This window comes from Manduca sexta, chromosome 3, assembly GCF_014839805.1.
Source record: "Manduca sexta isolate Smith_Timp_Sample1 chromosome 3, JHU_Msex_v1.0, whole genome shotgun sequence".
Classification (NCBI taxonomy): domain Eukaryota; kingdom Metazoa; phylum Arthropoda; class Insecta; order Lepidoptera; family Sphingidae; genus Manduca; species Manduca sexta.
Window position 1 is genome coordinate 5,012,590 of NC_051117.1, and position 13,365 is coordinate 5,025,954.

Below are 13,365 nucleotides of genomic sequence, written 5' to 3' on the forward strand. Positions count from 1 at the left end.
TATATATATATATATATATATATATATATATATATTTATATATATCTTTTTCGAGTATATTACCAAGTTCAAGTGTGGCTTGGTTATCAGCTAGACCCTATAGACTGGGGTTGGAAGTTGGTCAACAATGTATTAGAGCCAGTTCAAACTTTACTTTCACCGGCGACGGAAAAACTGCTGAACACTATTTTTTGCAACTGCAAAAAGGGATGCAGTGCTAAATGTGGTTGCAAAAAAGTCGGACTATCTTGTTCTTTAGCATGCACAAATTGTCAAGGCTGGTCGTGCTCTAATATTGAATCACAAACAATGGAGGATTCGTTTGACTCCGACGAAGTATCATGCGATACATCGCTATTGACGCAATTTACTTGCATCCAAAATGAAGATGAAGAAGAAGCAGGAGAAGAAGAACAAGAAGAAGATCAAGAAGAAGAACAAGAATTTGAAACTACAAATAAGACGAATAAACTTCAACACTTTTTTTTCATTTACATCGCTTTTCTCTTTTCCAATCTTTGAAAATTTCCGTTATTTTGCAATAGTTTTACATTAAACAGGATCACAACTGACCCGTGGAGTAGGCCTACTGGGGAAACAACGTTAAAAAAAACGCGCTAAGTACACTGCCTCAGGTGGCGTGGAAACGTGTGCATATTATGACGATAATAACTTTTATAACTTTTTGAATCGTTATATCTCAGAAACGGTGGCTCGTAAGAAAAAAAGTATTGATACATTTTTTATAGATAATTTTATGATCTACAATTTTTGTCTGAGGTACTTTTATGATAAAACTTACCGTTTTGCTGAAAATCGCGAAAAACTCATTTTTTTTACCTTTGACCTTGAATTAATTTTTTTCCTTACAGGGGAATGATGGGGAACTTTTAGACATTGTTTATAATTATATTTTGAACAATTTCACTGAAATTCAGCTTGTTGGGACTTTATGTAACTTCACTCTCATTTTTTGGTCTAAATTGACCGGACTATAAAGTCAGTTTTGTGTGTACAGCGGTGCAAGTGTTCCGCTATTTCCGCCACAAGAAGCAGTCGCTGATATGGGACGGCGCGCGTGCGCAGTGGTGGCGGCTGGCGGGCATCGAGAGCGGCGCGTCGTGCGCGCAGCTGCACGCGCGCGGCGCACGCGCGCCCTCCAGCGGCGAGCGCGTCACCGTGTGAGTGCGGCTCTGTGCACTAGTGACGTATATTAAAATTGATTCATACTTGATTATTATGTATAGTATTAGCTCGAAGTCACGATTTGTATACGGTAAATGACATAGTGATATGTAGAAATAGCATCATTTAGCATTTTAGAATTCATTCATATTCTAATGTTCGTTAAGTAAATTTGGTTATAAAAAAGATTCATGATATCCGTGACCTGATTGAACAAATATCAACAAGATTAGCAAGTTGTTGTTAAACGCACAACAATTTTGTTTACATTAGCAATGGCATCGTCTCGTCTCGAACTTATTCGCTAATATACAGACCCGTGTGATCAATAAATGGTCCTATTACAGTCATTGTAGAGGTACGTGCCCAGCAGTGGGGTAGTATTTATATAATATACGGCTAATAATGTTATAGAGGGTAATTTTGACATTGCGTTACTATAAAATATACTTCTGTATCGCAAACGAACCTGACCAGGGCCCTTATTCTCTATCCCGCACGTTATTTTGACAGTGCGTAACAAGCACGTAACACACCGCATCATGTTTAGGACTATAGAAATTTGGCTTACAGAATACCATTCCACGCACATTTCTCGAAGATAACAGGACACGGCCGCGTTACGCGTTTACACTATCATACAGAATAAGGGCCCAGACCAGAGAAACCGTCACTTGTTTTACTTTCTCTTTGTTTTTTTTTTTAAGTTTTTTTCTTGATAAAACTTTTTGGGGGAACATGTGCTATCCTTTTGTGGAAACTTTACTGATTTGTGTTAATTTATTTTAAGGACAATATTGTCCTTTTGTTTCCCGATTATAAATAAATAAAAGAATACATAAATAAAACACACACTAATAATCTTATCAACAAAGGCTTAAATGCATCGTAAATATTACATTTACTCAACAATCCCCCAGGTTGAACATCTACGGCCTGAACGAGATCAAAGTGCCGGTGCAGTCGGTGATGACGCTCATCCTGCTGGAGGTGTTCAACCCGTTCTACGTGTTCCAGCTGTTCACTATAGCGGTGTGGTTGGCCGAGCCGTACTACTACTACTGTGTGGCCGTGGTGTTGATGTCCACGTTTGGTGTTGCCACGTCGGTTATACAGACTAAAAGGGTAAGTTGGATGATTGATTTGAGGTGCTGTAAGTGGAAAATTTATTGATTTATGTATTTTTAATTATTTTAACCAGTCTATAAGAAAAATCGAGAGAAAATTAATATATAAAAACCGTGTTAAAATCCGTAAAATATTTTAGTTTTTATAGTCTATAAGAGTTTATTGTATGTTCCCATATAAAAAAATAATTTTCCATATAATAAACATTTTGCAAAGGGTGACCATGTGTTCGAGACTAATAAAACTTATATGTATATAGTTTCGATGATTTTCGAAATTATCTTAATTAAATTTCACTTGTTCACTATTACAAATTTATATGTTATATTTTTTTGCACATATTGAATTATATATATCATATAATTCTATGTCTTTTTCAGTTATAAATTCCAATACTTCCGAAAGATATTAAAACTCATAATAAAACATGAAAATGTAAAATACTTTTTTTCCAAGAAAAATAAAAATTACACAGAATCTTGTAATAATGAGCCAGCGATTTAATGGATGGCTATAAATTGGTAAACTTTTTGTCTGTTTGCCCGTCCGTCAAGACCCTTTTTCTTAGGAATGCATAGAGGTATAAAGTTGAAACTCATATCAAATACTTAGCTCTACCGTCTAAGTCAGCTGTAAAATTAAACTTGAAAATCAACGCTATCGAAGATATGACCGTTTATTAATTATTTCGACTCCAACAGGATGTTTTATTTATTCGTCGCAAAAAAAGTTTTTAGCAATATTTTTTTTAAGAAATCGTTTAAAAATTTCGACATCCCGAGATAGGCATCAGGTTGGTAATTTACCCTTACCTGACCATGTCTATACTAATATTATAATGCAGAAGAGTTTGTTTAAACGCATTAATCTCAAGAACTAGTAAACGAATTTTAAATACTTTTTCACAAATAAGAAGCTATATTACTCCTGAGTATAGGTTACTTTTTATATCGGAAATATTTTAACGGGTGGAGCCACAGGCAATACCTATATATATAAAATGAATCCCTATTTCCCTTGGTCACGCCATCACGCGTGAACGGCTGGACCGATTTCACTATTTATTTTTGTTGTATTTGTTATTGTCTGGAGAAGGTTCTTATGAAAGAAAAAATTCAAAAAATTGCGCGGATTTTAGAAAATTTAAGAAAACTTAATGAACATATTAATTTTATATAACTGTCAATTGTTTGAAATAACTGTCAGCGATTGACAGAATGCGCGCTGCAAATTCAGTTAAGACGGGACAACGTCTGACCGGTCAACTAGATAAACATAAAAATACATTTAAAACCTACGCTCTGCGACCCGTATTGGAATGTAACATCTGTATTGTCAGTTTAAAAAATAAAAATAACACATACCGAACAGGCTGCAAACTCGTTTCGAACTAGTGAACTGGCTAAGGCAGAAAACCGGTCACTGGTGCAGTCATTTCGCATTGGTATTTTGATTTTGCTGTTCATTTTTCAGGGCAGGGACCTTATTCTCTATGCCACACGTTATTTTGACCGTGCGTAATAATCACGTAACGCATCGCGTCACGTTTAAGACAATAGAAATAGGCATACAGTACCATTCCTGCTAATTTCACGAAGATAACGTAACGCGGCCGCGTTATGAGTTTACACTGACATAGAGAATAAGGCCCTTGAAAAGCTGTTGACAATAGTGTTGATGTTTATTGACATGAGGATCGATTATATTTTAATAACTATAGATTCGCCATTAGCATTTTTAAAGACTTGAAATAATACTAATTGGAACGTTTAATATTTTGGAGATTTGGAGAAAAAGTGTTTTTGTTAGAGATAACAGAATTTAATATAACAGCATGTATCATAACGAAGAGAAAAAACGACAAGACAAAAAAAAGTACATTTTGACATCTGTCACAAGAAAATAAAAAAATAAGTTGCGTTTAAAAAAAACTTTCCAATAGCATACTTTACGCGTAAATGATAAATAATAATAATATCGACGGTTGAAAGACTAACTTGGCGACATTTTTTTGTGACACTAAGTTTCATACATAGTTCAAATCAGCACTTTTTCTATGTTATTTTAAACTATTTAAAAATTTTTGAAAATAAAATGTCGTTAATTAAATTAGCTTTTCAACCGTCAATATATTCGAACTTGGTCCTTAGCCCACTATCTGGCACTTATATGTTACTATTTTTTTTTAATTACTAAATTAAAAATAGCGTTATTTGCTTCCGTTATTGGTCACACATACGAGAGAAAAAAAAACAAAAATACGTTGTCATAAAATTATCCCTAAAAAACAAAAAATGTTGGTCAAAACTTACATTGAGATAATTCATGTTTTCCAGTCTCCATTAATCAATTCATACAACTTGATAGTTGTTACTACATCTTATTGTCATTCATTAAATAATCGTTTCTTATGCATATTTAGTATTCATTGACGAACTTCCAACCTGACGTGTGATCTACATTAATATTTTTACTTATTATGTGTTGTGTCCATATATTTTATGCAAGATTTATGAAAATTTTAACTCGTTATCGTCATTTAAGTATATATTTATATAAACAAAAATTAAAATCCATTTATACGTATACATATTATCTCTTCAGCAAACCCCATTAATCATTTTGTTGATTAAATATTATTGGTGTATTTGGCACTGATAACTACTATCACGTTTATCAATCGTTCTGTAGCTTACTCATGGATGTAAATAACACGAATATAGGTCATATCATTCACGAAGACGCGCCCCACTTCGTTTTAAACAGGAGCGTTGCGGGGTAAAGGGACTGACTCAAGCCTTGAACGTTCACGTATATTCGATAGACACGAACGTCCATATAAACTATTATTTCAATTTCTGGAGTTGGAGCTAAAGTTCACTGTAGCGCTAAATATCAATCTTCGTCTAACCAAATTTTAAACATGCAGTGCTAAAGCGCCTTAAATAGAGTTTAATTAAAATAGCAATCAATACCGGTTTGCAGTACACTTCAGTTGAACACAGTGAGTGTTTGGAATGCCAGATCTACTACATAGTATATATAGATGGCCTTGAAGTTATCTATCGTAGTGTGCCTGTGCACTCCTACCGCTCCCGCACACTGTAAGCGATTATAGAATGTAGTGGGGCGCGTCTTCGTGGATGGTACGATCTAACAAGGATCCCCCCTCGGTCCTAGAACCAGGAGAGCCTGCGCGCGACGGTGGAGGCGCACGAGCGCGTGTGCCTGTGGGACGGGCGCGCGCTGGACAGCCGCGCCGTGTCGCCGGGCGACGTGGTGGTGCTGCCGGCGCGCGGCTGCACGCTGCACTTCGACGCCGTGCTGCTCACCGGCGCCGCCGTCGTCAACGAGAGCATGCTCACCGGTACTAGACACTACTTTATCATCGGATTGCTCTTTGTTGAATAATGTCGTTTTTTTAGTGCATTTTGTAAAACAGGCCAGTATTTTTATAGCTATAATTAATGAAGGTTATTGTGGTGCAATTATCATTAAACAGGAACATTTAAAAAACGTATATTGATAATTTTGTGTTAACACGTTACTTTCTGAGCAGAGAGAGAGTTGCCAGTTATAATACAAAAATATATGAAATGTTGCCAGCAATATAAATTGGTTGCTTTCTCAATTCCCAACAATTAAGAAAGGCAACTTGTCTACTAGACCGACATTAACGTTCAGTTAACACGCTGTAAACCAAGAAAATACATTGCTCCCAGGAGAGTCAGTGCCGGTTACGAAGACTGCTCTACTCCGAGTGGACAAGCCGTTCGACATGAAGGAGCACGCGTCCAGCGTGCTGTTCTGCGGCACGAACGTCATACAGACGAGATACTACAACAACGAGCCTGTCAAGTAAGTACACCGAATGATATTTATACTACGATATACTATTGATATTTTGCATACGGATCCGCCTATGTGTTTGTCCAGGATAAATATTTTTCCGGTATAATAATTAGCCTATAGATAAGAAAGTTCAAAGTCCAATAGTATTTATCTCTTTACAATGTTTCACTGAATTATGTATAATACTTTTATTTTATACACTAGTAAGGTTGCTCGTGGATCGGCCCGCGTATTTAGCTATTCCCGCTACAAAAGTCCCTTGATCATAGTAGCGATCTATAACACCAGCGATATTTAAAAAAAACAGATAAAAAAAATTAATTTTCTCACGGGGACAAATTACCGGGATAAAATGTAGCATTACATACGCAAATCTAAGACATGATCTACCCGTGTGCCAAAATTCACCAAAATCAGTTCAGCTGTTTCTGCCTTTATTTCGAACAAACAACTTAACATTTTCACAAAATTTCCCATTTATAATATTGTTAAGATTAAATTAATACTAAGTAAGATTATCTACAAATTGACAAATGAAAATAGATAGTATTTTTTTTATTATTTAAATTTGCTTTTTTTCACAGAGCGCTAGTGCTGCGCACAGGGTACAACACTAGCAAGGGTCAGCTCGTCCGCAGCATTCTGTACCCAGTTCCTGCAGACTTCAAGTTCGACCGCGACTCGTACAAGTTCATCTTCATACTCGCCTGTCTTGCTCTCTGTGGACTCATTTATACTGTTGCGCTTAAGGTGAGTTTCAATAGGGGAGTTTTGAAAGGCTTGTATAGGTATTAACTAGTTATCGATTTTTTTTATCGCTTTGAATGACGAGACGAGCTTGCCGTTCGCCTGATGGTAAGAGATACGACTGTTCATAAACATTACATATATTGTTTGGTACACATAACAAGTATTGTTTGATATTCCACTGCGTTCGCCTTCGTGAGACATGAGATGTTAAGTCTTATTATGTCAAGTAGTTACACTGACTATAATGTCCTTTAAACTTAAACACAGCAGTGACTACACACTGCTGCTTGGCGGCAGTATTAGACATTGCGGTGGTCACATGTGAGAGACCTACCACCAGTATTAAGGTAATAAGGTAGTTAGTTAGGTTTAATAAGGTAGTTAAACTTATTTTACCTCCATAGCGGTCAAGAAGTCTGCGATAAAGGAAGTGTCTAGTGTGATTGAGTATCTGATGACGTAATTGTTGTTGCAGGCCTACCGCTCCCTAACCCCAGGCGACATAGTGATCAAGGCGCTGGACATCATCACGATCGTGATTCCCCCTGCGCTGCCGGCCGCCATGACAGTGGGGCGGCTGTACGCCGTGTCGCGGCTGCAGAAGGCGCGCATCGCCTGTCTTAACACACGCGCTGTTAATGTCAGCGGCAGTTTGGATTGCATATGCTTTGATAAGGTAAACTATTACGTACCACTAAATTAAAAAAAGCTTTTGACCAGTCGAATAAGACCATGTGAGATGTGTCATAATAATAAATAATAATAATATCGGCTTTGTATTATATACTGCCTCACTGTTGGGCTCGGGCCTCCTCTACTACTGAGAGGGAATAGGCCTTAGTCCACCACGCTAGCCTAGTGCGGAGTGGCAGACTTCACATACCCTCGAAATTCTTATAGTAAACCTCTCAGGTATGCAGGTTTCTTCACGATGTTTTCTTTCACCGATAAACCAAGCGATAATTTACAAAGAATACACACATAACTTTAGAAAATTCAGAGGTGCGTGCTTTTGGATCTTGAACCTGCGGAACATTCGTCTCGACAGACCGTTTCACTCTAAACTATGCTATTGCTACTTCTGAGATAAGGAGATGTGAAGACAAAAAAAAGCCCCCTGGAGATTGACTTCCCTTAAAACCATTCATTAGGTATAGATTGAATATATTTTTTATTCGGTTGGATAATGATTATAGTCTATTAGAATTAATTTTTATATTTAAACACCCCATATAGACCAGATATAAAACATTCTGTATAAAGCCTAAAATATATTTCTAGACCGGCACGCTAACAGAGGACGGACTGGACATGTGGGGCGTGGTGCCCGTGAGCCCCGCGACGGACCCCCCGCGCCTGGGCCGGCCGCAGCGGAACCCGCAGCAGATGAACGACTTGCACGAACTGAAGCTCGGCATGGCCACGTGTCACAGCTTGACGCTGCTTGACGGCGAACTGGCTGGCGATCCGCTTGATTTGAAGGTGTATAGTCCCGCTTTCATCAGGTTACTTTGTTGGTCAAAAGGGAAGACTTATCTTTGACCAATGATGATGATGTTCCCCGGAAAGTCAAAATAATTTCCCACTTTTAATGCCTATTCATTTCTTTTAAAGGCAGAATATCGATGATTATTTTGTAATAATTGTGTTTATGGGCAGTAGAGATGACTTTTCATCTGTTCGAGTGGACTGCTTGGAAATTGACGATTTATACAGTAAAAATGCTAACAATATTGGCAGGAAACATCAGTACTTTACATACTATTCTTAAAGAAAATTACTACGGTTAATAATATTTTACACTACATAGTGTAGTCAAAATTAAATGGAAAAGGATAATTTTTTTCGAAAAATCTAAAATTTATACTATTATCTATAAAGCTGAAAAGTTTAACGCGCTAATCTCGAGAACTGCTAAACCGCTTTTGAATATTTGTTCAATAATAGGAAGCCACATTACTCCTAGGTGCTATAGACTACTTCTTATCCCGGGAAAATATTTATCCCGGTAAATCTTTTTTAAACGGGCGGAGCCGCAGGCAAAAGCTAGTATTTACGTATTACTAATGTACAGCAAGTCCGTTTTTACACATAATATTTATAGATGTTCGAGTCGACTGGTTGGACGTTAGAAGAGCCTGACGTTCCGGAATCAGATAACTACGACATACTGACGCCAACCATCGTCAGACCGAAAAAGACGGCCAACATTAACGTCGATGACGTTCATGTAAGTGCAACAAAGATTTACTTTTAATAAAGATTAGTTTTTTTAATGAATCCTAGCCGAATTTCGACCACGGCGGCCAATCTCAACGGAGATCAGCCAGGTCCGTAGGATATATTATAGTGCACAAGTGTGTGCGCAGTACACATGTGCACTCTCTGTTCCTTCACTCTCATAGTTCGGTGAGACGGCAATCCGACATGGTTTTTTTATATATATAATATGAAGATATTTGTTAGACAACTAAGTTATGCAATAAGCAATTTACTTGCTTAATAAACAGTAGTAACTCTACTTGGGACCTTTCATTTTATTAAGTTCAGTTTGGTACTGTACTGCGTTCATCGTCCTAACACATTAAAAATCAAAACATAATGGGCAGTAATACTGCAAAACATCTACCAAAACAAAAATATTTCCATTTCTTTTTAGCGTTTCATATACAAAAGTTGCCATGACAGATCTCACACTTATACAATTATACAGTATGTTAAAAAAAGACATTATTGAAGGGACAGATACAAAAATGTCAAACTAACATCACCCTATATATTTTGACCTTGTCGATGCTAGAGCTATGTGTCGTCATGGCAACTGATGGATGTTTATTCACAGAACTACATACGCTCAGGGGCCTTATTCTCTATGTTAGTGTAAACTCCTAACGCGACAGTGTTACGTTATCTTCGTGTAATTTCAGTATGCTCATTTTAATAGTTTTAAACGTGACGCGGTGCGTTACGAGCTTGTTACACACCGTTAAAATAACGTGTGACATAGAGAATAAGGGCCCGGCTTATGAGAGTATGCACCAGTTTTCAGTAATCGACCTGTACTAAAATCATCGATATATATGTACTACGTACTAGATCTGACGTTACGTACACTCATTGTGTTCGACTTAATTGTACTGCAATCCGTACACGTGATTAGTATGATTTTAACATTGACAGCGTCTAGTTATGTACGGAGTAGCGCTCATAATATAAGAAATTAAGTCTAAGTGTAATACTGGATGTGAAAAAAAAATATTAATGAAATAAAAAAAAATATTTATTGTTCAAGTTAATAAATAGGTTATAACAGTGACGATTTGGGTGCCATTTTAGTTCAGATTTTGAACAAATAGTTTATACGTTCAAGTCTATAGAATATACGTTAATGACTAAAATATGTTTCTTTAATATTCCAGTTGCCGTTAGAGGTGGGTATAGTGCAGCAGCACCAGTTCGTGTCGTCGCTGCAGCGCTCGTCGGTGGTGGTTCGAGTCCTGGGCGAGGACGTGCTGCGCGTCTACTGCAAGGGCGCGCCAGAGATGCTGCGGACTCTGTGCAGGCCCGAGACTGGTGGGTTATAATAATAATAATATCAGCCCTGTATTATATACTGTCCCACTGTTGGGCACGGGCCTCCTCTACTACTGAGAGGGAATAGGTCTTAGTCCACCACGCTGGCCTAGTGCGGATTGGTAGACTTTACACAGCCTCGAAAATTCCTAATAGAGAATTTCTCAGGTATGCAGGTTTCCTCACGATGTTTTCCTTCACCGTTAAAGCAAGCGATAATTCACGAAGAATACACACATGATTTTTTAGAAAATTTTTGTCATTCATTAAATAATCTCTTCCTACACATATGTAATATTCATTGTTAAACGTTAATATGTCACTTGCACAGTATTTGTTACTTACTATATGTTGTGTCCATAATTTTATACAGGATGTATGAAAATTTTAACTCGTCATAGCTTTTTCATTTACATATAAACAAAAATTCTGATTGCACATTTATAATATCTCACCTCTTTTGCATACCCTATACCTTTTTTGGTAATTAAAAACGGTTGATGTATTATATTTGATGTAGTGCATTAGAAAGAATTCGTCATAAAACTAACCATACAATAGTCTACCAAATGAAATAAAATATTTTCATTTGGTAAAGCCTCATTTTAAATAAGAGCTATTTAAAACGAGGCTATGAAAATGTGAGTGAAGAAATATTTTAAATTGATATGCTTTTTTCTTAAGATTGATTAAGCTAGCCATTCTATTTAATTTCATTTTACTTACTCATTGTAATTGATTATATCTTTTATAAGTGATTATTACTCGAATCGCAAACCTCTCCTATAATGCATACATTACGTCAGAACTTATATGCAACTATAGTTTTTTATTTCGACACAATATAGTTATTTACAATACAGTTACTATAGTTATTTATTACATTCATAAAGATCGTTCGATTTAAACGGTGAAGGAAAACATCGTGAGGAAACCTGCATACCTGAGAAGTTCTCTATAGGAATTTCGAGGGTGTGTGAAGTCTACCAATCCGCACTAGGCCAGCGTGGCGGACTAATGCCTAATCCCTCTCAGTAGTAGAGGAGGTCCGTGCTTAGCAGTGGGCAAGTGTATAATACAGGGCTGATATTATTATTTATTAAAAACACGCGCTCCACTACTTTCCCTAATGGCTTACAGTGCGCGTGAGCAATATTAGTGCACACGCGCAGTACGACGGATAATGTCTAAGCGAGGCGTGGATCAGTTGCCTTACCGCGCAACATCCCTGCCCAAAAAGTGGTGGGGCGCGTCTAAAGGGATAAAATGACCTATACTTTGTTTAATTACAGTACCGGATAATCTCAACGAAGTTCTGAGTTCGTACGCGGAGAAGGGTTACCGAGTGATAGCATTGTCGACTCGCATGCTCGAAGTCACGTACAAACAGATACAGCGGATGACCAGGGATGAGGTACGGGCATTATCATTTATAATTTAACTAGTAGTCGCTCGCGGTACCACCTTCGTTAAATATCTCCACTGGAAAAGTCTACTGTGTACTTTTTCGGAATAAAATAGCCTGTATGCTAATCCAGGCGCCTTATATATTTTCGCCGTCTTATACTCTTGCGCCGCCATGTGTGAGCATTTCTTCTAAAGGGAACCCAACATATCATAGATACTAATCTGCATAAATACGGTCCGCAACTCGTTCTGATGATATTTAGATTTTACATAAATTCTACATAAAAGGAAGCCGATAGGATTAGAGTTATAAGGACCCTTCGCCATTGCTGTGCGGTGCAGCTATTGCTTATTTATTTATTTAATTATTTCTTCAATAACACACCAGTGACACATGCATCTAAAAATCACAAATAATAAGTAATAATACAAATTCTGATACATATGATTATTAAAGATATGCACAGCATTCTCACAAAATAACATCTAGATAGAATTACAAATTAAAATCACAAAATAAAATAAAACCAGAAAATACTATAACAAACATAACAGGGCATCGTTTCGGGATTAAAATGAGTGGGTACAAAACAAAAACAAAATTTGAAAATAGTAACAATAAAATTAATTTATAGCAACTATGAATTACAATAAAAATGTATCAAAAAGTTAAAATTATAAAATAAAATCAATATTCAGGATTAGAAAAAAAAATTAGCATTAAATAATAAACTCTAATCTACTTCAAGCAAATGAGCGGCTGTATCGCTTACCATCAGGCGAGCGGCATTCTCGTCTCTTCATTCGAATTCAGTAAGAAAAATCGAAATATCAATATTAGAATTGATCATATTCCCTTGGTACAGGTAGAATGTGAGCTTGAATTCCTCGGTCTGGTGATAATGGAGAATCGTCTGAAGGCTGCCACCACGGGCATCATCCGCGAACTGAAGGAAGCCAACCTCCACATAGTTATGATAACTGGTGAGTTAATACTAATATTGTGTTATCATATATTATATTAATACTAATAAATAATTTGAACTCAATAAATCGACGGTCCTTACGTATAGTATCGAATCTGTAAAATTGCATTTTGCAAATTCAATACTTTGCGTAGGGACTGTTGAGTGTTGGTATTTAAACGGTCCTTATTAAAATGAAGTACATTTATTTAAAACAATAAGGATCGAAGTCCTTATCGCCATGATAAAAAGCACTAAACAAGCGATGTATATTCGACAGTCCCTATGCAAAGTATTGCATCTGCAAAATGCAATATTGCAGATTCGATATTTTACGTAGGGAACGTCGAAATATGCTTCTATATTTGTGTTAATACTTTAACACAGAAGGGGACTATCTTATGATTTTTTTTTTTGGGCGTGACAGTGTTGGCAATAACTCTTATAAAAATTATCACAAAACTTTAGCAATTTTTGGGATCTTATGATTTTTTGGGCATGACAG

The 13,365-nt window shown here is 36.7% G+C and overlaps 1 protein-coding gene across 2 annotated transcripts in view; it reads left to right on the plus strand.

Moving 5' to 3' along the window:
* Positions 1-13,365, plus strand: part of LOC115440461 (probable cation-transporting ATPase 13A3) — a 49,186-nt gene that overhangs the window by 31,881 nt on the left and 3,940 nt on the right. For both annotated transcript variants that reach the window (XM_030164778.2, XM_030164776.2), the window contains 11 exons: positions 1,019-1,181; positions 2,106-2,310; positions 5,494-5,680; positions 6,036-6,171; positions 6,750-6,915; positions 7,391-7,591; positions 8,197-8,397; positions 9,020-9,145; positions 10,335-10,488; positions 11,781-11,902; positions 12,762-12,879. In XM_030164778.2, the coding sequence (XP_030020638.2) occupies positions 1,019-1,181; positions 2,106-2,310; positions 5,494-5,680; positions 6,036-6,171; positions 6,750-6,915; positions 7,391-7,591; positions 8,197-8,397; positions 9,020-9,145; positions 10,335-10,488; positions 11,781-11,902; positions 12,762-12,879 (1,779 nt within the window). The remainder of the gene's footprint in view (positions 1-1,018; positions 1,182-2,105; positions 2,311-5,493; positions 5,681-6,035; positions 6,172-6,749; positions 6,916-7,390; positions 7,592-8,196; positions 8,398-9,019; positions 9,146-10,334; positions 10,489-11,780; positions 11,903-12,761; positions 12,880-13,365) is intronic.